General features: G+C 37.3%; 1 protein-coding gene across 1 annotated transcript in view; it reads left to right on the plus strand.

Annotated features, from left to right (window-relative positions):
• The window catches only part of top3b (DNA topoisomerase III beta), a 32,608-nt gene that overhangs the window by 2,076 nt on the left and 5,532 nt on the right, over nucleotides 1–25,000 (plus strand). Inside the window, exons 3-16 of the mRNA XM_079814277.1 lie at nucleotides 3,238–3,369; nucleotides 3,468–3,574; nucleotides 4,743–4,817; nucleotides 4,957–5,153; nucleotides 5,662–5,818; nucleotides 5,950–6,063; nucleotides 6,171–6,261; nucleotides 9,328–9,482; nucleotides 9,781–9,886; nucleotides 13,569–13,715; nucleotides 13,824–13,997; nucleotides 16,587–16,715; nucleotides 16,996–17,145; nucleotides 18,744–18,844. Coding sequence (XP_079670403.1) covers nucleotides 3,238–3,369; nucleotides 3,468–3,574; nucleotides 4,743–4,817; nucleotides 4,957–5,153; nucleotides 5,662–5,818; nucleotides 5,950–6,063; nucleotides 6,171–6,261; nucleotides 9,328–9,482; nucleotides 9,781–9,886; nucleotides 13,569–13,715; nucleotides 13,824–13,997; nucleotides 16,587–16,715; nucleotides 16,996–17,145; nucleotides 18,744–18,844 — 1,835 coding nt within the window. The remainder of the gene's footprint in view (nucleotides 1–3,237; nucleotides 3,370–3,467; nucleotides 3,575–4,742; nucleotides 4,818–4,956; nucleotides 5,154–5,661; nucleotides 5,819–5,949; nucleotides 6,064–6,170; nucleotides 6,262–9,327; nucleotides 9,483–9,780; nucleotides 9,887–13,568; nucleotides 13,716–13,823; nucleotides 13,998–16,586; nucleotides 16,716–16,995; nucleotides 17,146–18,743; nucleotides 18,845–25,000) is intronic.

A 25,000-nucleotide genomic window follows, 5' to 3' on the forward strand; every position in this document is an offset into this window, starting at 1 on the left:
AAAGCTTAATGACAAAGTGACAGCAGCCTGTAAATATCAGCTGTTTTCTAAGACCTAATGCATGGATTCTATATAATTATACATGTATCCAATTTCTTTCTCAACGGTTAGCGTTCACTACCGACTACAATACGTGCCGAGATGGGTATTTTGACATATTTGTGTGTGTATGTATAGCCTGACAAGCCAGACCCACATCAAGATGTTAGGTCTGGGAACACACCATTGGCAGGGCTCAATCCGATTTGTCTTTCATATTCCCTCTGCACGCAATAGGATAGCGCTGCAACCAACCAGAACGCTATCAGTGGTGATAAACAATCACAAGAGGGTTGTGGCTGAGTCCCATGCGTTTTCCTACCAGCGGAGCTAGTTGATAGATTCAACTTTTGCCGTATCCGGTCGGCAAAACTCAGAACACGTCTTCCTTTTTCAAGAATGACTTCAGTGCCGTAACGTTCTTTGTTAGCACTGGGATTTCACACGGAAACCGTCACAACTCTGCCGTCATTATGTTAAACCCGCCCACCGACTCTATACACGATGTGATTGGCCTGACTAGAGTTTGGTTTTTCAAGCTCGCAAGCCAGTGGAGAGTTGCTAGACGACCCTGGCTGCAAATTACATTTGCTGCCGCTAGGGTGCGTCTACATTTCTAGGCTAGTGTATGTATCCATCCAAGTGCAAGAGACACGAGAGAGGAATACATTCGGAGTACCCTTTGCCACTTTTAGCGCTTGAATGGTTTAAAATCTATTAAATGTGTAAACTGTCAAGACAAAACATCTTCAAATGATAAACTTTCCCTCTATGGTGGTGGTTAAACTTGCAATTAATCTGGAATCACATGTGTGCCGAACCTTGGGGCCTGGTCCATCCGGATCATGGATCAACTACGATCCGTTTAACCCATAATATTAACGGGGTGTCTATTTATTTACACTAAGTGCAAATAGCCCGCCTTGTTCGCAGAGGCTATTTATGCTTACTCTGGCCACTGACGTCTGGTTGGTCCAGACAACATTGCGGAAGATGCTGGATTTAGAACAGCAGCAATAGTCTAGGGGTAAGGCGCATGGGAGAAAGTTTGGATGCAAATCGACCCGTGTTCCGCTCTACTCCCTTTTCCCATCATATATCAGATCGGAAATGCATCTATTTTCAATAAAAATTCTGAAAATATTCGAAAAGGGGAAATTAAGTGTCTAATGTGTGTTTAATAATAAAGTGTTTACGATTTAGGGGTAGGTGTAGGGAGGGCTTTATTGTTCCAATAAGGCGGCATCCATTTAATCATTTAAATAAATATAATAATTTATACCATGTTAATATTGCATACTGTTTAACGTACAACAACAGAGAGGTGCACTCATTGCAAAGAAAATAGGCCTGTTTTTACATGGTGTAAATATAATCCATCCCTACTTTTGCTTAAATAGCATATCGCTAAGAAAATGCTGCTATTTTCACTTAGTGTAAATAGAATCTATTAGCCGCAAATAGTAGCTGCCATAAATGCATCTCTGATGAAGAATAAATAAATATAGTTTTATAGCTGTTTGAGGTGTGCTGATTTTTTTTCCTTTCTTTTTTTAAAAAACCAATTTATAATAAACAGGTGGATTTATCCTAAGGTATTGGCTAGCTTTCAGGTATGAATCCCCATTTTTAGTTTAGCTATAGACGTTTGGCCAATTTAAGATTAGTGGTATTGGCCGATAATTGTGCTATCATGGCCAGTTACAGTTAAAATGTTAGTTCTTCCTCATTTTAAAACCAAAATCTATTAATAAATGAATACTTTTATTCTGAAAGGATGCATTAAATTAATCAAAAGTGACAGTAAAAACATAATACTCTGTTTGTTTGAACTTTCTGGTGATCAAGGAAACCTGAAATAAAGTATCATGGTTTCCACAAATAAGCAGTATAACTGTTTTATAACAATGATAATATTATTTAACGTTCTTGAGCATCAAATCCGAAAATTAAAATGATTTCTGAAGGATCATGTGACACTGAAGACTGGAGTAATGATGCTGAAAATTCAGCTTTGCCATCACAGGAATACATTTCTGTTTCATTTTAAATGATTTTTTAAATAAATAAAAAAAACCCAGTTAATTTAAATTGTAATAATATTGTATAATTGTATTGTTTTTACTGTATTTTTGATCAAATAAATTCAAACTTTTGAATGGTAGTTTATGTTGTTGGCTGTAATCGGCTGTATCAATAGTAATAATTTCAGTTTAAATCTAATAATGTGTTAAAATGTAGCAATTTTGAAAAATAATCGCAAAACTTAAATAACTGCTACCCCCCCTGCTGTTTCCTAGTTCTGGGTCCTAGCTGAGACAATTCTTGTGTGAATGGTGTTGGCGACTTACCTGTAGCTGTTGCATGCTGTATTGTGGAGAAACGGAGCGTGGAATGAGAGGCTGGAGGCTTGCTGTTGCCTGTAGGGGTAAAGCTGCTGGTCCAAATGTGTCCATCCCCTCCTATCGGGTCTATATTTATGTACCATAGACTCAATGGAGACCTCCAAAGGACTGTAGCGTGAGTCAGTGGTCAGGGAGAGAGAGGACATCATCATCATCATCCTCATCTGTTTTCAGGCTCCTTCACAATGGACTCCTTCTGAAAATGAGAGTTCAGCCTTGGGAACATCATCTCATTAGATGAAGGTGACCATTGGCGTCAGTCAGGTTTGAGTCTGTTTGGGCACAAAATGGAAAAGAATGAATGAAAAAATGATGCATAATCAGCTCTTCGCTCTCTCATTTCACTTTATGATGGATCGCTCAATGCCAGCACTAGCTTTTTTTCAGCCTGCTTTCGTCATTGTCCACCATAATTGTTCATGTAAGAACGGTTATGCAGTAGTCAGGCTTACGTGGTCGTTTTTGTTGCGTTTACAGACTTTGACTTGGTTCTAGGCAGATGTGATGAATGATGAAGCGTGTATTGCTTTCAAAGCCAAGCATAGAAATGACTTCAAATGTCATTCAGGAAAGAGTCTCAATGCAAATATTGTGATATCAGTGGATTGTGTTCGGATGATTACTTGAATTAAAGTGTTCCTAAAGATGTATCTTAAAGGTTAAAAGTGTAGTTTTTATTATAAAAAAACATACTTTTATTCCAGTTAAATCTATAAGTAAGCCATTCCGCTATTTGCAATCGGCAAAAGTCAACAGTTGTATGAGCATTTATTTTATTTCCTTTTGTTTATAGGTAGCTGTTCAACCCGAAAGGGCCTAAATGGAGCGTGCTCAGTCCATGAGTACACGGGAAGCTTTGTGGGCCAAAATGTGAGGTTTAAGATGACATCAGTGTGTGGACACGTCATGAGTCTGGACTTTATCGGCAAGTGTTTTGTCTTCAGTAGGGCTGCTCTATGATGCACTCAAGATGATGCAAACTTGAGCAGAAGTCTAATATTCCCTATCCTTAATGTCTTACAGGAAAGTATAACAACTGGGATAAAGTCGATCCAGCTGAGTTGTTCAGTAAAGCTCCGACTGAGAAGAAGGAAGCAAACCCCAAACTAAATATGGTCAAATTCCTTCAGGTGACTTTACCTTTCATTACCTCACTGCTTTTGGTGTATCTATTGTCTAAAATATTTAAACATTCAGACAAACTGTATTTAAAGACAACATAAAAATCAAATTTGACCCTTGTTTATTTTCTGTTCCAAGCATGTCAGTGCAATTATTACATTTATATATTATTTATAGTGTATATATCAATATATTAATGCATATAAACTGTACATAATATATAAATATATTAAGTATAGTATTTACAGAATTAAAAAAGATTATAAATGGATTATCATGACCTTCGTCTTCCAAAATTAATTGCTTGAATAATGTTCAATTATACATTTATTTAAATCTGTGACCCCTTCTAAAGCTTATTTTTTGAAAGAAGTTTATGTTCACCAAGGCTGCATTTATTTCATTAAAAATACAGTAAAACCAGTAATATTGTGAAATATTATTGCAATTTAAATAATAGTTTTCTTTTTTAATAAATTAAAAAAAGTAATGTATTCCTTGGAGGGAGAGCTGAGTCACATGCTCATTCAGAAATCATTATAATATGCTGATTTGATTATCATTATCAGTGTTGAAAACATTTTTGTAGAAACAATGAAACCATTCAAACATTTGTGGTAAGATTAAAAAAGAGATAAATTATTACTTAAAGGATGCATTCAATTACTCAAGAGTGACAGAGAACACATTTATAATGTTACAAAAGATCTATATTTTATACATGCTTTAGATAAATACATTTAATAAATGCAAAAAAAGCTGTTCATTGAACTTTCTATTCATCAAAGAATCCTGAAAAAAGTATTTCATAATTTCCTGAAAAAATGTTTTCACAACTGTTTTCATCATTGATGATGATAATAATAATAAGAAATGTTTTTGGAGCATACAATCAGCATATTAGAGTGATTTCTGATGGATCATGTGACATGGAGTAATAATGCTGAAAATAACGGGTTTTTTTTATTTGTAATAATATTTTGCAATATGACTGTTTTACTATATTTTTGATTATATTAAGGCAGCCTTGGTGAGCATAAGAGACTTCTTTTAAATACATAACAAAAATTTTAATGTTTCCAAACTTGTGACAGGTATATTATATTATATATTAAAAAGTCATATTTAAAAACCCTTCCATACATTTTAAAATAGCAAAGTTGCTGTTGTTGACAGGTTGAAGGAAAAGGTTGTGACTTTGTCGTCCTGTGGTTGGACTGTGACAAAGAAGGAGAGAACATTTGTTTTGAGGTGAGTCTGAATCAATTTCAGTTATTAATCCACAGAAAGAGAATACAACTAAAGTTTGTTCATATAACTGGGGCTGAGGTGTTTGGCCTTGTTTTTTGAGTGTGTGTTTTCTCCATGTGTGTGTGTTGTACCATCTCAGGTGTTGGATGCCATTCAGCCTGTGATGAATAAGTCTTTCGGTAATGAGCGTACAGTGTATCGGGCCAAGTTCAGCTCCATCACAGACACCGATATCTGTAACGCCATGAACCGACTCGGAGAACCCAACAAGAACGAGGCTCTGTCCGTCGATGCTCGTCAGGAACTGGACCTCAGGATCGGCTGTGCTTTCACACGGTATGAAAGAGGTCATTTGGGAAGAGCAGACCTGCTTTGAATGTTTTTATTTTATTTATACCATCACAATACAATTTTGATTTGTGCAAAATACACTGTTGTTAAACAGTTTGGGGTCTGTAGGATTTTTTGAAAGAAGTCACTTGTGCTGTAATTATTTGAGCAAAAATATAGTAATATTGTGAAATATTACAATTTAAAAGAATGTTTTCTGTTTTAATATATTTCAAAATGTAATTTATTTCTGTTCGTTGTGCTTCTTATTTTCTAACATTTTTTTCTGTATCTTTGATGAATATAAAGTACATTTATTCGAAATAGAAAACTTTTGTAACATTATAAATGTCTTTACTGTCACTATTGAATCAATTTAATGCACTCTTGCTGAATCAAAGTATTAATTTTCTTTGAATTTTTTTCTTTCTTTTGAACAGTAGTGCAAACTATTCTGATGTCTGATTATTCAGTAGGTCATTCATCACACCTAACCATTGTCTCTGGATTTTAGTTTCCAAACCAAATACTTCCAGGGGAAATATGGGAATTTGGACTCCTCCTTGATCTCTTTTGGTCCCTGTCAGACTCCCACACTGGGGTTCTGTGTGGAACGCCACGACAAGATCCAGTCCTTCAAACCTGAAGCATACTGGGTCGTTCAAGCAAAGGTCAGTTCTGGTCTTTCCCCACTTGAATGACACAATCTAGTTTCAGAAATGTGTTTACAGAATAGCTGTATGTCATATCACATTGCATACTTGCTTTTCTGCATTTTCCATTTTTTTGTTGGTGCGAACAGGTTTTCAAAGGGAAGGACAGCCCACTTAACTTGGACTGGGACCGCGTTCGAGTTTTTGACCGAGATGTTGGTCAAATGTTTGTCAACATGGCAAAGACTGCTAAAGAGGCTAGAGTATGTACTTTTATCTCAATTATTTATATGCAATTTCCTATTTCAGTGATGGTAAATGTGCTAAAGCACTTCAAGTGCATGAGTTATTATGTGTCTTTTCTTTGCAGGTTGACTCTGTGACGAAAAAAGAGAAAGCCAAGCAGAGACCTCTTGCATTGAATACAGTGGAGATGTTAAGAGTGGCCAGCTCTGCTTTAGGTGGGCTGCTTCCCTTGTGATATTAAATGTGAATTTATAAATCAAAAAGCATAATAAATAGGGTTTCAATGAGGAAAGAAAGACCAAGATTTACACAGACTGCTTAAAGGGATAGTTCATCCAAAAAGGAAAATTCTGTCATCATTAACTTACCCTCAATTTGTTCCAAACCTGTATGAATTTCTTTCGTTTGCTGAACACAAAAGGAGATATTTTAAAGAATGTTGATAATTAAATTGAACATTGACTTCCATGGTAGGAAAAAAAAATACTATGGAAGTCAATGGCTACCGTCAACTGTCTGGTTACCAACATTCTTCAAAATACCTTCTTTTGTGTTCAACAGAAGAAAGAAACTAATACTGGTTGGGAACAATTTGAGGGCGAGTAAATTATGACAATTTTAATTTGGGGGTGAACTATCCCTTTAAGAGTATAAATCCAAGAAGGCAATAAAACCAAACAATAACTTTTGGCAAGTAGTGACGGGCCATGAATTTGAATTTAGATTATATGGTCAAGAACCTTATATGGTTCACTTTTTGGCGAAAAATTACTGCAATTTTATAGCATTGTAGTATTACTCACAAAGGAATAATTAGACTGGAAATAGTAAACTAAACACTGCAGGGCTCGACATTAAGCCTGTTCACACGCTTGTCCTTCGGACAAGTAAATCTGTCATTCACTTGTCCGAGTAAAACATTTGCTTGTCCGGATTTTTTTTTGTAAATATAATCTATTCTGAAGCAATATTCTCACCAGTGTTTAATCAGCTTTGACATATTTAAATATGCATATTTGTCATATTTGTACCTTTTTATAAAGGGCATTTTTCCACAATCTTATTAAATATAGGATATGCTTCGGCTTTCGTTTTATATTCTTAAATTTGATCAATAAATTAAATTAGAATAAGACACTATAGGCTGTTACCAATCAAATTAAATCATTTACACTGAAAAATTACAACTGCATTAAATAATGTTATGAGATTATTTTAAATATTTTTGAATATACAAATAAGAAATGTTGGAAAGATTAAACTAAACCACCAGTAGGTGGCAGCATGTGACCGTCTTAATGAGTGAATCATTGAGTCGATTCAGTGAAACGGCTGAATCATTCAAGAATTTGGCGGTCGTTTACGAATAGGCCATTGAATCTTTGATTCAACCGATTCATTAAGGGCGTTTTCACACCTACCTTGTTTGGTCCGGATTTTCAGACTTTTCAGTTTGGTCCGAATCAAAATTGCAGGTGTGAAACCTCCCCCGTACCACGGTCCGGACCAAACAGACGAAATTTGGTCCGACGAAAAGAGGTAGTCTCGGTCCGGATCAAACTGAACAAAGGTTCGGTTCGTTTCTAGTGTGAAAGCATTTTCTGTATGGTTCGGACTTTCAGACCATTTACAGGAAGTTCCTGTTTATGTTTAAAAATTATAATGTTATTTTTAAATTCAATCTAGGCTACATTGATTATGAAAAGTGAAAATATGCGCAATATGTCAGAAGACAGAAAGTCAGAAATAATTTTGAACTAAATTTTGTATGATTTTGCTTAGAAAGCATTTCTTTAATGGGAATTTCGTTTTGTATAAATTGTATCTTAATTTTAATCAACGTTTAATCAGATAATTGCCTGGATTTAATAAATAAGAAGCAAATAGTCTATAGCAGACAATAATCCCGGGAGCGATCACATGCTTTACACATGAACTGGAGCGTGTCTCAAATAAACCAAAACTCAGCAGCTACTTGCCTCACAAACATGAGAAATATGTGTTTACAAAGCTTGAAATGTCCACTTTTAAACGTAACGAATAAAAAATAGTCAAACAATGCGCACTGTTCAATAGTGGCAACGATATGCGTCCGTTCATTCATTCTTGACAAAGACGATGACGTAAGACGCATGTCCGTTTACAAACCAATCAATATCCAGATGCAGCCCACATAAATGATGACGAGTGGACGCAAGTGCGTTATGTAAAGTTCTTTAGTGCACTCACATAATTGCAATGTGAAACCAAACCAAAACTAACCGAATGTATAAAAAGTATCAAAACATGAACTTCGGTTCGGACCTTGGTGCGGACTTTCAGGTGTGAAAACGCCCTAAAACACTGAATCATTCACTAACACACACTGTTGCTGTGAGATGCGTAATGGTTCTGCTGTGATATTTGTTTGGAACTATTTTCGCTGCTGAAATAGAACAAAAACAGTCCATATTGCTTCTAAAATGTAAGTGACTTAATGTTAAATTGTTTATGGAACTGGCGTATGAAATCAGTGTAATTTTCAGTCGTGATGGTATTCAGGAAAACAACACTCTTGTTAGTGTAATGTTGCTTAACTGTATCATATGTTATAAATATAAAAACTGCACAATTTAAATGTGTATGTTAACTGAGTTTCTCTGTGTGAGCGGCGCTCATTTGTTTTCGATTTTCTCCTCGAGAGGTTGTGCGAGCCTCAACAGCACAACCTTGTTAACGTCAGTTCGTTTTATATTATCCACTATCGATCGCCACTTACACTAACTGAATGCAGAATCAATATTGCACTTTGGTGATTCCCTAGTTATTTTTTGTTTTGACGTTTTAACCAGGATACTTGTCCGTCGGGCAAGTAAAATTGTTTTTCACTTGTCCCTTCAAAAAATCCACTTGTCCCGGACAAGCCGAGCCCTGCACTGTACCGTTAAAAGGTTTAGGGTCTCACCAAGGCTGCATTTATTTAATAAAAAATACAGTAAAAACTGTAATATTGTGAAATATTATTACAATTTACTGTTTTCTATTTTAATATATTTTAAATGTAATTTAATCATGTGGTGGCAATCATTACTCCAGTCTTCAGTGTCACATGATCCTTCGAAAATCATTCTAATATGCTGATTTACTGCTCAAGAAACATTATTATTATCAATGTTAACCATTTGAGCTGCTTAATATTTTTGTGAAAACTGATACATTTTTTTCAGGGTTCTTTAATGAAAAAAAATCTTACTAACTTTTGAACAGTAATATATGTATGATTTTATATGTGTATTTCTCAGGAATGGGTCCCCAGCATACCATGCAGATAGCAGAGCGTCTCTACACACAGGGTTATATCAGCTATCCTCGCACAGAGACGACACATTACCCTGAAAACTTTGACCTGAAGGGCACTCTCAAACAACAGGCCAACAGCTGCTTCTGGGGTGAAACGGTGAGCATGGGCCCTTTCCTCCGCCCTGATGAGATCATTGTTTTTACACCTATTTGATGCTTTGTTTTGTGTCTTTAAAAAAACTCTTTAATGAGTAATTAATGTTATATCGTATATTAAACTGAAAGATTATATGTAGGCGTTATTGTATTTTTCTAAAAAGTTTAATTGTTGTATTTGTTTGTTTTTTTATTATATGTATTATTTATAGAGTGTTTAATCCTGATATGGCATTAAAATGATGTAAAGTGATTAATATTGTCTTATGAAAAATGCTTATGTGTGTTTGTGTATACAGGTAAAAGCTCTTCTCTCTGAGGGCATTAATAAACCAAGAAAAGGAGCGGATGCGGGAGACCATCCGCCGATCACTCCCATGAGAGCCGCCTCTGAGAGCGAGCTGGGTACGACTGTCAGACTGCATATTTTCACACTTTAATGTGTTACATGTGTGATTATTGAAAGGTCATGCGAAGAGATACAGTTGCAAGAAAAAGTATGTGAACCGCTTGCAGAATCTGTGAAAATGTGAATAATTTCAACAAAATAAGAGAGATCATACACAATGCATGGTATTTTTTATCTAATACTGTCCTGAATAAGAGATTTTACATAAAAATGTTTACTTATAGTCCACAAGACAAAAAAAACAGCTGAATTTATTAAAATGACCCAATTCAAAAGTTTATGAACCATTGATTCTTAATACCGCATGTCGTTCCCTGGATGATCCACGGCTGTGTGTGTGTTTTGTGATGGTTCTTCTTGAGTCCCTAGTTTGTCCTGAGCAGCTCAACTGCCCAATGTTCTTCTGAAAAATCTTCCAGGTCCTGCACATTCTTCAGTTTTCCAGCATCTTTTGCATATTTTAACCCTCTCCAGCAGGAACTGTATGATTTTGAGATCCATCTTTTCTGAGAACAATTGAGGGACTCAAACACAACTATTAAAAAAGGTTGAAACATTCACTGATGCTCCAGAAGGAAACACGATGTATTAAGAGACTTATAGAATTTGATGATCAAGGTAAATTGTACTTAATTTGTCTTCCGGGAAACATGCAAGTATCAAGGGCAGTACTAAATGAAAAAAATTGATATTTAAACAAAATAAGAAAAGTTTGGACCTCTTCATCCTGTTCAAAGGTTTTCACCCCCCGGCTCTTAATGCATTGTCTTTCCTTCTGGAGCATCAGTGAATGTTTCAACCTTTTTTAGTAGTTGTGTTTGAGTCCCTCAATTGTCCTCAGTGTGAAAAGATGGATCTCAAAATCATACAGTCCCTGCTGGAGAGGGTTCAAATATGAAAAAGATGCTGGAAAACTGAAGAATGTGCAGGACCTGGAGGATTTTTCTGAAGAACATTGGGCAGTTTAACTGCTCAGGACAAACAAGGGACTCAAGAACCACCATCACAAAAAAAAAACAAAAAAAACAGCCGTGGATCGTCCAGGGAATGACACACAGTATTGAGAATCAATGGTTCATAAACTTTTGATCGGGGTCGTTTTAATAAATTCCGCAATTTTTTTGTCTTGTGAATTATATGTAAAAAAATATGTAAAATATCTTATCCAGGACGGTACTAAATAATAAATAACGCATTTTGTATGATCCCTCTTATGTTGTTAAAATTATTCACATTTTCACAGATTCTGCAAGCATACTCATATACTTTTTCTTGCAAATGTATTATGCAGGCCCAGTTCTACGGGGGTACTAATGTGCTAAGCACCCTCAAATGCAAGCAAAAGCACCCTCAGTTGATACTGTAATAATATAGGCGAAACAGATTGGGCACATTTATGTCCGAGTTCTGGAGAGCGTCAAATTCATCTATTTACAGCTAGTTTTTGCAGCGGTGAGTAATGTTGCCAATCACAGATATAGTTGTTGATCTCTCGAACTCGATCAGAATCTCACCGCTCAAAACGCCAGAGTTTTTATTCAGTGCTGTTTTAAATCAGGCTTGCGAAACCTCTCTAACATCAAAGTCAAGACACGATGTAAGTATTGTTGATGAGACGACTTCATTTTTATAAAGGAACTTTGTGAGATCGCGATGAACTGACAAAGAAACAGCATTTTAGTGATCGTAGCGATCTTGGCTCACTTTCGAGGCTACAGTCATTCATTGAATAAACTATTATTATACTATATAAATATTTATTTATGAATGCCACTCTGCACGATAAAGAAATATCCTCCTGAGAGCCAGATTAGAAGTTTTGCCTCTGTAGAGGACATTATTTAACGAATTTCTCTGACAACATACACCGTTTTAAGTCTGGATATTCTTATGAAATACAAGACATTCTTATGAAAATATTATTACACGTCTTTTTACATTACAACACATTAATATGCAAATTAGATACAGTGTATAGATGCATTGCCTATAGAATGGGAATGGCATTTATGGCCATGTTTACACACATATTGCATAAAGTAAAATGTTATATCAAATGATTCTGTATCTTTCATAACATTGAGAATCATCTTTACACAAAGTTTGGATAAAAAAAAAAAGCTTGAAACATAAAAATTGTTTGGTGAATGACAAAAAAAAATCCCATTGTTTGTCTATTCATTAATTTTCTCAATAAAGGGGTTCTGGTGTGCTCTACAGAGCAGAGGATACAGTGTAGCCTATAACATAGGAAGAAATAAAAAAGAAACAAAATTCACAAAACTTTTTTTCTGGTTCCCAGGAAGATGACATGTTAAAATACTAGTAACGCATTAAAGCAATGTAAAGGCAGACTAATAGATTAATAGACAATTTGTAGCAAAATATTTTTGCAATTCCAATTATTGGTAAATGACTTGTAAATAAATAATCATTCATTTCTCACTTTAGGCTACACTGCTATGGTGGAGCCGTTGCTTAGCCTGTCTGCACTTTACTAGAGCACCCTCAGCAATTTCAGAAAAGTGATTTGATTCTGGAACACACCCAGGTCATTCTATGATTCATATCTGGCGTCACAGGACAAGATCCATGATCCTATTTCTAATTATTGAATAAAAGAAGAGAAAATATACTTACCTTTTATTTTTTATTTGAGCTTAATTAAACTAATATACAGTATACACACTGTTCGAAAGTTTGGGGTCAGGAATATTTTTTTAAAAGATATTAATACTTTTTAGGATGCATGAAATTGCTCAAAAGTGACAGTAAAAACATGTATAACATTACATAGATTTCTATTTCAAATAAATACTTTTCTTTTAAACATTCTAGACATCAAATAATCCAAAAAAATGTTGCACAAAAATTCCCACTAACCTATTTAGCAGCACAACTGTTTTCAACATTGATAATAATCAAAAATGTTTCTTGAGCAGCAAATCAGTATATTAGCTTGATTTCTGAAGGATCATGTGACACTGAAGACTGGAGGAATGATGCTGAAAATTCAGCTTTGCATCACAGGAATAAATTAAATTTTAAGATGTATTCTAATAGACAGTTATTACAGGAATAAGTACAATTTTGAAATATATTAAAATAGAAAACACTTATTTTAATGTATCACAATATTAAAGTTTTTACTGTATTTTTCCTCAAATAAACGCAGGCTTGGTGACATTTAAACATTTAAAAAATCGTACAGACCCCAAACTTTTTAACGGTAGCGTAACTAGGGCTGCGTTTTGAGTAAGTAATAACTTTACGACATAAAAAGTATGCTCTATATAGTATGAATGTAATCTGGATATACTACATTTGCTATGCTTTTATTATCATGTGACCTACCAGCGTCAGATGTCACGTCACTGTCACTCACATATCCTCTCCCGTGGCCTCATGGGATAGTAAAGTGTCTCGCCAGAAGAAGTAGGTCATCCGGATACTTTTTGCCCACTCTTTATGAGTACACTGAATTCGGGCATACTTCTTTTGTCACACACTGTTTTTTGGCTACTATATAGTAGGGAATTATGCGATTTCGGATGCAGCCCATGGACCAAATACAGTTCAGGGGCCATATTGCAGGATCATCCTAACTCTAGAATCCAATCTTTAAAAGATCTAAGACAACAGAGCTATAAAAGGCCATCTATATTTTTCTCTCTGCAGGCAGCGATGGCTGGCGTTTGTATGATTACATCACACGGCACTTCATAGCGACAGTCAGCCCCGACTGTAAATACCTGCAGACCACGATTTCCTTCAGCATCGCCACAGAGAACTTCACATGCAGCGGGAAGACGCTCATCTCTACTGGTATGTACCCTAACCCTAACCCTAACTTTTTTTTGTTTTACTTTTGCCATTTTTTGAAATTATATTCTAGTTGAGAGGTGATGATATTAATATTTCTCTCTATCTCAGGTTACACTGAAGTAATGCCCTGGCAGGGTATTCCACTGGAAGAGGCCTTGCCGGTGTGTGAGAGAGGAGACATATTCACAGTGGATGAGATCAAACTACTGGAGAAACAGACCAATCCACCAGACTACCTCACTGAGGCCGAGCTCATCACACTCATGGAGAAACACGGCATTGGTAAGATCCGCTTCATTAATGCTTACAACCTTAACAGATTTTTTAGAAAACAAGTTCACAGAATTAGAATCATGAGAATAAGGCATTTTATCGAAGCGGCAACCTCCCGCAGTTTCTCTTGAAGTCAATACGGAAGTGACATATACTGCAATTCATCGACTGGCCTCTAGGGACAGACGGGAGCAGAATCTCATTGAGCCCCATGTTAAAATGCCCAACTTTACAGCAGATTAATACATGTTTACAGCCTGGTACAAATTGTGGTTTGGGTCTAATATGGCTAATTTTGCCCTTCATGACAACTGTGAGGGGGGTGATTTTTTTTTTATAACTCATTCGTTTACATTATATAAAGCCTTAAAGTTCTGCATAATTAAGGGCGTGGCCACTTCGAGTGACAGGTGGATAGCCATTTATCTGCTGTCTGTTAGTCATCGTGTCACTTCAGCTCCGCCCACGTCCCGCCTTTTTGCCCATTTTCTGTCATCCGGGAGTGACGCGCGATGACGCGCTGCCAAGATGGCAACGGCCATCTCGTCCATACTTTGCGCTTCAAAACTGCTCCTCAGAATCCTATGGGTGACGTCACAGACACTACGTCCATATTTTTATAGTCTATGATTTTATCCCTGACGTGCACTTTATTATATTCTTTGGTCCGTTTATAGCCACTGTACACTTTTGGGTAACTTTATGCGTGCAGTATCATAAAACACTGCCAAATGAATTACAGTTTCAAATGCATGAAGAATTCACAGAACAATTCTAAAAAAGTCTTCCATGCATAATTCATTTTATGCTATAATTTCAGGAGCTCAGGTTTTCACATCATAGACTATTTTCACATTTCTTTTTTGTATCAATAGGCTATTTTATATGTTGATACAAGTTTTAGTGCATGAATAAATTAACACACTGTTGGTAAGAAGTCTTTTATTCTCACCAAGGCTACATTTATTTGATCCAAAGTGCAGTTAAACACTAATATTTTGAAATATTTAGCGCTGTCGATTTAACATGTTAATTTAATTAATTAGTAATGGGAAAAAATTTTAATTACTAACACATTTAACGCATACGCCCCGCCCCAGACCTACGTAGTTCATCTTACATTTCATAAAGTTGGTGACAAACATGAGGCAGGACCAAAACTCACTGCATGGTGGAGCCTAGGAATGCAGTTATAATGCCCCTAAAATTCAAGATATCAGGGCAACAGGGCCCTTGTATGTGTTTTTGTCTCATAATTATATCATGATATTGTTAAAGCTGCACTATGCAACATTTTTTCAGTAAATTATCCAAAAACCACCTGGCCAGTGTTTTATATTTTGTTCAGTTGAGCACTTACAATATCTCAAATGTTTCCAACTATTTGTAAATCGTGAGCAATTGGTATTTTAACCAAGGAACCGGGACGTGTGAGGGAGTCGCCTGTCAATTGCGTCATATCTGCGTTACCCTCGGTTTCATTTTGCAGAAACGCTTTACTCTCACTGCAGTGTGCAACAAGTGTCATAGCAGCCACAGAGCGAACACATAGAGTAACATCATAACATAATTTTCAACACATTCAGATATATCTGATATGATCAACAGAGCTGCGTTACCTCATTTTCATGACCGGAAAAGCGGAAGTCGCGCCGGCAACAATTCTTTTCCACCGGCTGTGAGGTGAAGACCACGTCCCAAGATTCTGCGCTCAAACGTGGCGTCATCAAACCACGCCTTTGTTTTGAATAGGCAACCTCTAGCGGACGGAAAAGTTACATAGTGCAGCTTTAAACAATATCACACGAGTAACGAGTGCAAAATCACACGAGTGCTCTTTTTGTCCAAAATAGCACGGGTGCAAATGTAATATTGATTTTATACAACCGTTCAATAAATAAGGTAATATTGTGTTATAATTTAGAATTTTTCCATCAATTTTGCCAATGGAAAACGAAAGCAGAGCTGTTGTGCGTCTCCGAGCAACACACAGCGGTGCTTAGTTTCTGAATGAATCCACGTTTTGAGCTAATCAAGAGCCATTTACTTTATTCCTGAATGAATCAGACGTTTGAACGAATCAAATGAATGAATGACTTACTCATTTAGACATTTAACGCCACCTACTGGAAGTTTTAGTTTCTTATTTAGAGTATAATTTAATTTCCATATTAATAAAATCTCATTAAAGGTATAGTTCACCCAAACTGTGTCATTCACAGTTTATGTGAAATCAATAAAAAAATGTGGAAATATTTTTTTTTCTTCTAAAGCTACTTTTTGTAATGATGCTTTTCTCATTTAACACAATAATGACTTTAAATTATCTTTTTGGGATTAATTAATCACAACATTGTGTAATTAATTAGATTAATAATTTAAATTGCTTGACAGCCCTAGAAATATTATTACCGGTACATCTTAAAATACAATGTTTGGTTACAGTTTGACATGTTTAAGGCATTTTGCTATTTTGGTTGGTAATTTATTCAGATTAAAGTGGGGTAAGATTAATTTGAAAAACATTTAATTGCAGATTTTTTTACTATTTAGTTGTTATTATTATGTGAACTGCATTACAAATGGTTCTTTAACTAGGTACGGATGCCAGCATCCCTGTCCACATTAACAACATCTGCCAGAGGAACTATGTGACGGTTGAAAGTGGCCGCAAACTCAAACCCACCAACCTGGGGATTGTTCTGGTTCATGGTTACTATAAGATTGGTAAGGGGAAAAATTTCAACCACAAGTATTTTGTTAGTGTGTGTCAGTTTAATTGGTTGTGTAGTGTCTATGGGGTCAATAGCCTAGTAGTAAAACATTTGGCCTGGTAACTGTAAGTTTGTAGGTTCAAACCCCAAAAGAGGCTGTTCATGAACTATACAGAGCTGAATCTGTAACAGGTGTGCAATAAGTTATTTTGAAACAAAGTGTTGGATAAATGACTCATTTGTATCATTTGTATATGCTTATCATTTTTCTTATGCATCTGTGTGTGGGTTAGATGCAGATTTGGTTCTGCCCACAATCCGGAGTGCTGTGGAAAAGCAGCTCACTCAGATAGCTTTAGGCAAGGCAAACTTCCAGCAGGTCCTGGAGCATACTCTGGACATCTTCAAGAGGAAGTTCCACTACTTTGTGGACTCCATTGCAGGTAATGTCACATACAGCGACCCTATGAAGATCATTTAAATACGGTTTTATTTCTGTGCCAAACTAAAAATCTAAATCAGAACATTCTGAGAGAAACTTTATTCCCACTTAACCTTATCCTGAACAGTTTTATTTCAGTAGGAATGAGTCCGATGCCGGATACCCCATTCGGAAAGGAAATTACGCATTCTATGAAGCCCCTAAAGGGAAATATGGGATGAAAGAAAAAAATATATGCTTTCACGTTCTCTCGCAATTAGAAAAAAAGATTTGGTAATCATATTGTAAATAATTTGCAGGGATCAGGGAGCCACTATCAATATGCGGGGTATTGAAATCACTTTTGAATGCACGCTAGCTTTTTACTTTCGTTTTCTAATTTGCGATCACCCGTACTGTGTGTATAGGGAGTGGCAGTACTGACCACATTTTACAAGAAAAGATATTTGTCAATGTTCATGTTCTGTTACATCCAAATCCTCTGACATCGTGCTGTCAGTCATTTCTCCTTACTATCTTCAAATGAAAAGTGAAATCAGGATGTAATGTAATGTAACCGACTACCACCTCGCGTTGTGTCAATCACGTTTACACACTGCCTCCGAAACTTTCATCCATCATAAAAAGATTTCGGATCGAGTTTGATTTTCTGCGGTTTATGGATCCGTAGCAAGCATTTTGAGAGGGGTTTTGACAATTCAGAGCCACCGGATGACGAATGCGATAAAACACATATGGAAATTTCTGACCTTAACCAAGTCACGTTCATTTATATAGTGCTTTTTACAACACAGATTGCTTCAAAGAAGCTTTACAGTGATAATAGGAAATACATTTTTATTAATTTCTGTAGTAAAAACTGATTAGTTATTTAATTTGGTGCCATTTAAGCAACACCATGTTCAATTAAAAATTATGTCCCTTTAGTTATTAATTTTCCGTGCCTTTCCAAATTCGGATTTAGGCTTCAGGCACATACCTAATTATAGTTTTTATTAATATTTTGAATTCATGGTTACAGTGTAATTATACATTTGAGTACAGAGTAATATTCATTAACTTCATGTACTTTACTATAGGGTTATGAATAGGGGTTGGTTTAGGGTTAGGTGCATGTAATTATGCACAATTTATAGTTATTACTACAGTAACTACATGTAACATGTCTAACAAGGACACTGTAAAATAAAGTGTTACTAATAATTTTAATTTTTATGGTTTTAGTTGAAGTTAACTAATAACCCTCGTCTTGAACTGTTTTTGATGCATTAAGACGCATTTGATAAGGGATTGGCTTAAACTGTTTCTCAGTCTATTTAGCCAAGTTCTGTTTATATATGCAGTTTTGCCTAAATTGTTTGCTTTGACCCACCCCAGCCCCAAATTTTTAAGTATACAGTTGTATAATTGCTGTGTAAATACATTTGTCATCTCTGAGCAGACTGAATGCCATTTCAGAAGTGCTTCCGTGCCAACTTTGCAGTGTAAATTTGCCATTTGAGATGCTATTTTAAAACTATTAATCACTTATTCATGTGCATAATTTTGGTTTTGCTAATTATTCACTCTTAAAACATTCTGTAAATGTTTATTTAACAGGCATGGATGAACTGATGGAGGTGTCCTTCTCTCCCATCGCTGCTACTGGGAAACCACTCTCCCGCTGTGGTAAATGCCGTCGCTTCATGAAGTACATCCAGGTGTGTAAGGAGGACTCATATCGCCCTAACAGTCTAGACATGCTGGCTTTCTTATTCTAGAAATGTTCACATGTACATGCATTAAATTGATCAAAGTAACAGTAATTAATATTATAAAAAATATTATAATTAAAAACATTTTTGCAGTTTGCTCAAAAATATTAAGCAGCACAACTGTTTTCAGCATTGATAATAATACGGAATTTTTCTTGAGCATCAAATCTGCACATTTGAATGATTTCTGAAGGATCATGTGACACTGAAGACTGGAGTAATGATGCTCAAAATTCAGCTGTGAATCACAGGAATAAATTACATTTTAAGATATATTCTAATAGACAGTTATTTAAAATTATTAAAGGTCCCGTTTTTCGTGTTTTTTTGAAGCTTTGATTGTGTTTACAGTGTGCAATATAACGTGTTCATGTTTCACGTGTAAAAAAACACAGTATTTTTCACACAGTTTACTTATCTGTATACCACTGTTTTCACTGTCCTCAAAACGGCTTGAAAGATTTCCCTGTTCTATGAAGTCCCTCCTTCAGAAACACGTAACGAGTTCTGATTGTGCCAGCGGTTCCCGTGTTGTGATTCGACAGCAGCTTAGCGCACGCAGAGCGCACGTTACCGGAAAGGTCACGCCTCTCACCATAGCGGGGATGCATGCGCTCAATGATCTCTAAGTACAGCGTCCCAGGGAAAGCCAAACAAAGGTGATTTGACTCCGGGATGAAAATAACAGCGTCTCGACGACATGGCGACAAACACACTCTACAAACGCAACACTTCCTCTTCTCCACGCGGGAGCAACAAGACCACGCCCCCTTTTTTTGCATATTCTTGTGGGCGGAGGTTAGTCAACAAACTGTTCTACTGACGTCATTAAAGCAGGAAGTACCAGGATGTAGTCCAAACCGGCCGTTCGATGTAGGCTTTGAAAGGGAACTTCTGTTAAATAAAATATCTCGCTTGGCATTGAACTTTGAGCTTTATAATTTTACAGGTATTATTTATGCTCTAACAGCAATATTACACACTAACTAAAGTTTGAAAAATGGGATCACGAAGAACAGGACCTTTAATTTTCACAATATTACTGTTTTACTATTTTTGATCAAATAAATGCAGCCTTGATGAGAAGAGACTTCTTTCAAAAACACTTAATAATAAGGTTTCATTAGTTAACATTGGTTAATATGAACATTTACTAATACATTATTAAAATCAAAAGTTGTATTTGTTTGCATTAGTTAATGCACTGTGAACTAACATGCAAAACAATTATTTTTTTATTATTATTTTTTAAAAATTGTATTAACTAACATTAACAAAGGTTAATAATACTGCAACAAATGTATTGCTCATTGTTAGTTCATTTTAGTTAATACATTAACTAATGAGACCTTATTGTAAAGTGTTACCAAAAATCTTACCGACTCCAAACGTTTGAATAGAAGTGTATTCATTCGGCTTAGAGTGGGGAGAACAAGTATTTGATACAGTGCTGATTTTGCAGGTTTTCCTACTTACAAATCATGTTGAGGTCTGTATTTTTTATCATAGGTACTCCTCAACTTTGAGAGACTGAATCTAAAACAAAAATCCAGAAAATCCCATTGTATGATTTTTAAATAATTAATTTGCATTTTATTGCATGACATAAGTATTTGATCACCTACCAACCAGTAAGAATTCCGGCTCTCACAGACCTGTTAGTTTTTCTTTAAGAAGCCCTCCTGTTCTCCACTCATTACCTGTATTAACTGCACCTGTTTGAACTTGTTACCTGTATAAAAGACACCTGTCCACACACTCAATCAAACAGACTCCAACCTCTCCACAATGGCCAAGACCAGAGAGCTGTGTAAGGACATCAGGGATAAAATTGTAGACCTGCATAAGGCTGGGATGGGCTACAGGACAATAGGCAAGCAGCTTGGTGAGAAGGCAACAATTGTTGGCGCAATAATTAGAAAATGGAAGAAGTTCAAGATGACGGTCAATCTCCCTCGGTCTGGGGCACCATGCAAGATCTCACCTTGTGGGGCATCAATGATCATGAGGAAGGTGAGGGATCAGCCCAGAACTACACGGCAGGACCTGGTCAATGACCTGAAGAGAGCTGGGACCACAGTCTCAAAGAAAAACCTTTAGTAACACACTACGCCGTCATGGATTAAAATCCTGCAGCGCACGCAAGGTCCCCCTGCTCAAGCCAGCGCATGTCCAGGCCCGTCTGAAGTTTGCCAATGATATCCTCTCTCCACATTTTCTACACTCACTGAGGCAGAAGTATCTAAACTTCTCCTCTCCAGCCATCCTACCACCTGTCCTCTCGATCCCATTCCCTCACACCTCCTTCAAGCCATCTCTCCTACACTCCTACCAGCACTCACACACATCATCAACACATCTCTCTGCACCGGCATTTTCCCTACCACATTCAAGCAGGCTCGGATAACTCAACTGCTTGAGAAGCCCACATTAAATGCATCACTCATAGGTAACTACAGACCTGTTTCTCTCCTACCATTCATAGCGAAAACTCTTGAACGAGTTGTTTTCAACCAGGTTTCCTCCTTCCTCTCACAGAATAATCAGCTGGACATCAACCAATCAGGCTTCAAAAGGGGCCACTCCACAGAGACTGCATTACTGTCGGTCACTGAAGCCCTGCAGATAGCTAAAGCTGATTCCAAATCATCCTTGATCTATCTGCTGCCTTCGACACGGTCAATCATCAGATTCTTCTCTCCACCCTCTCATCACTGGGCATCACAGGGATTCCACTCCATTGGTTTGAGTCTTATCTCACAGGTAGGTCTTTCAAGGTTGCCTGGAGAGGAGAGGAATCCGAGGCACATCCACTGACCACGGGGGTTCCTCAGGGCTCAGTGCTTGGACCTCTCCTCTTCTCCATCTACTCTACTTCATTGGGACCCATCATACAGGCACATGGCTTCTCATATCACTGCTATGCTGATGACACTCAGCACTACCTTTCATTCCAACCAAACGACCCCACAGTAGCTGCAAGAATCTCCAGCTGTCTGGCGGACATCTCTGCATGGATGAGAAATCATCACCTGCAGCTCAACCTGGCAAAGACTGAGTTTCTCATCTTCCCTGCCAGTCCCACTATACAACATGACTTGACCATCCAGTTAGGTACATCCTTGATTTCCCCATCAAAGGTAGTCAGAAATCTTGGAGTAACATTTGATGACCAGTTGTCCTTCAGAGAACACATTTCCAAGACCGCTCGCTCATGCAGGTTTGCGCTCTACAACATCAGGAAGATCAGACCGTTCCTAACAGAGCACGCAACACAGCTTCTTGTCCAGGCCCTGGTTATTTCTAGACTTGACTACTGCAATGTGCTTCTGGCTGGATTCCCCTCTTGTGAGATCCAAACACTTCGAATGATCCAGAATGCAGCAGCACGTCTTGTCTTCAACGAGGCCAAAAGGACCCACGTCACACCACTCTTCATCTCTCTGCACTGGCTACCACTCGCTGCTCGCATCAAGTTTAAGGCGCTGACGCTTGCCTACTGGGCCACCAACTCGATTCTACAAATCCCCACCCCCACCAGAAGCCTTCGCGACGACTTGTGATACCATCACAGAGAGGCAAAAATCCCTTTCCAGAACATTTTCGTTCAACGTTCCCAGCTGGTGGAACAATCTTCCCACCACCATCCGAAACGCAGATTCATTGACAACATACAAAAGTCAACTAAAAACTCAGCTCTTCCGTGACCACTTAACCACATAAAAATAAATAAAAATAAAAACTTTATTTTCCTCTTTCTTCCCTTTTTCCCTCCCTACTCTAGCCTGTGCTACACTGAGCAATGTACACGACTCAGTATTTCAGGCACTTGTTGCGCTTACTCGACTCTTCATGACCAGTCGCTTCCTGTACTCCCAAGTTGTAAGTCACTTTGGATAAAAGCGTCTGCTAAATGCATAAATGTAATCTGGCTGATCCAGAGGAGGAATGGAGAAGGTCATGTGGTCTGATGAGACAAAAATAGAGCTTTTTGGTCTTAACTCCACTTGCCGTGTTTGGTGGAAGAAGAAGGATGAGTACATCCCCAAGAACACCATCCCAACTGTGAAGCATGGAGGTGGAAACATCATTCTTTGGGGATGCTTTTCTGCAAAGGGGACAGGATGACTGCACCGTATTGAGGGGAGGATGGATGGGGCCATGTATCGCGAGATCTTGGCCAACAACTTGGTAAGAGCATTGGAGGTGGGTCGTGGCTTGGTCTTCCAGCATGACAACGACCCAAAACACACAGCCAGGGCAACTAAGGAGTGGCTCCGTAAGAAGCATCTCAATGTCCTGGAGGGGCCTAGCCAGTCTCCAGACCTGAACCCAATAGAAAATCTTTGGAGGGAGCTGAAAGTCCGTATTGCCCAGCGACAGCCCCAAAACCTGAAGGATCTGGAGAAGGTCTGTATGGAGGAGTGGGCCAAAATCCTTGCTGCAGTGTGTGCAAACCTGGTCAAGAACTACTGGAAACGTATGACCTCTGTAATTGCAAACAAAAGTTTCTGTACCAAATATTAATCTCTGCTTTTCTGATGGATCAAATACTTATGTCATGCAATAAAATGCAAATTAATTATTTAAAAATCATACAACGTGATTTTCTGGATTTTTGTTTTAGATTCCGTCACTCACAGTTGAAGTGTACCTTTGATAAAAATTACAGACTTCTACATGCTTTGTAAGTGGGCAAACCTGCAAAATCGGCAGTGTATCAAATACTTGTTCTCTCCACTGTATGTCAGTAAGCTATAAAAACCATAGTGCATCAAACTCTTTTAGTTCAGAAGTCCATTTCTCTTTGCATGACTCTTCTATAGTTTAATCTCTTTGTTTTCACAGTAGACAGATCATAACTAACATGTACAAACATTGTGTTTTAGCTATACTTTCTTTGTCAACACTGACACTTACTTAGTTTGAACTGATGACAGGAGGATTATATGGAGGAATGTTAGATATTTAACCAAACACGCTTGTCTGAATATGTGCAAAGTTCAGTTCTGCACACTCAAGTCAAATGATTGCAACACTATGTCTTGGGCTTTGATCCATGACTCTGACCCAACCTGATCGACCTGTGTTGGGATTGTGACACATCATAGAGGGCTTTGGCCATCTGATAGCAAGCCTAATACTTTGACCTCTCAACTACCACCACACCTTGGTTTCTAGTAACAATTGAACAATTTAAAAGTTTGAGTTTTTTTTTTTTATAGGATAAGTCTATTATCCTCACCAAGGCTGCATTTATTTGATAAAAAATGCAGTAAATATTATGAAATATTTTTACAATTTAAAGGAACACGCCAACTTGTTGGGACTTTAGCTTATTCACCGTATCCCCCAGAGTTAGATAAGTCCATACATGCCATTCTCATCTCTGTGCGTGCCATAACTCTGTCTGACGCATCCACCGCTAGCCTAGCTTAGCACAAAGATTGGAGGTAAACGGCTCCAGCTAGCCTACTGCTCAATAAGTGACAAAATGACGATAACATTTTCCTTTTTTCATGTTGTGATATGTACAGTTACATCGTGTACTAAGACCGACAGAAAATGAAAAGTTGTGATGTTCTAGGCCGATTTGGCTAGGAACTATACTCTCATTCCTGCGTTATAATCAAGGAGCTTTGCTGCAGTACCATGGGTGCAGCGGCGCAATGATATTACGCAGCGCCTGAAAATAGTCCCAGCATGCTCTCTGTGCAAGCAGGTTGTCACGTTGGTTATGTTGACGGAAGTTGGCCTATTTTCAGGCGCTGTGTAATATCATTGCGCTGCTGCACTCATGGTACGGTTCAAAGCTCCTTGATTATTACGCAGGAATGAGAGTATAGTTCCTAGTTATGGAATGCACAGAGATGAGAATGGTATGGACTTATCTAACTCTGGGGGATACGGTGAATAAGCTAAAGTCCCAAAAAGTCTGCGTGTTCCTTTAAAATAACTTAAATTATATTTTAAGTGTAATTTATTCCTGTGATGCAAAGCTGAATTTTCAGCATCATTACTCCAGTCTTCAGTGTCACATGATCCTTCAGAAATCATTCTAATATGATGATTTGCTGCTCAAGAAACATTTCTTATTATCAT

This window comes from Gobio gobio (assembly GCF_949357685.1).
Source record: "Gobio gobio genome assembly, chromosome: 4".
Lineage (NCBI taxonomy): Eukaryota > Metazoa > Chordata > Actinopteri > Cypriniformes > Gobionidae > Gobio > Gobio gobio.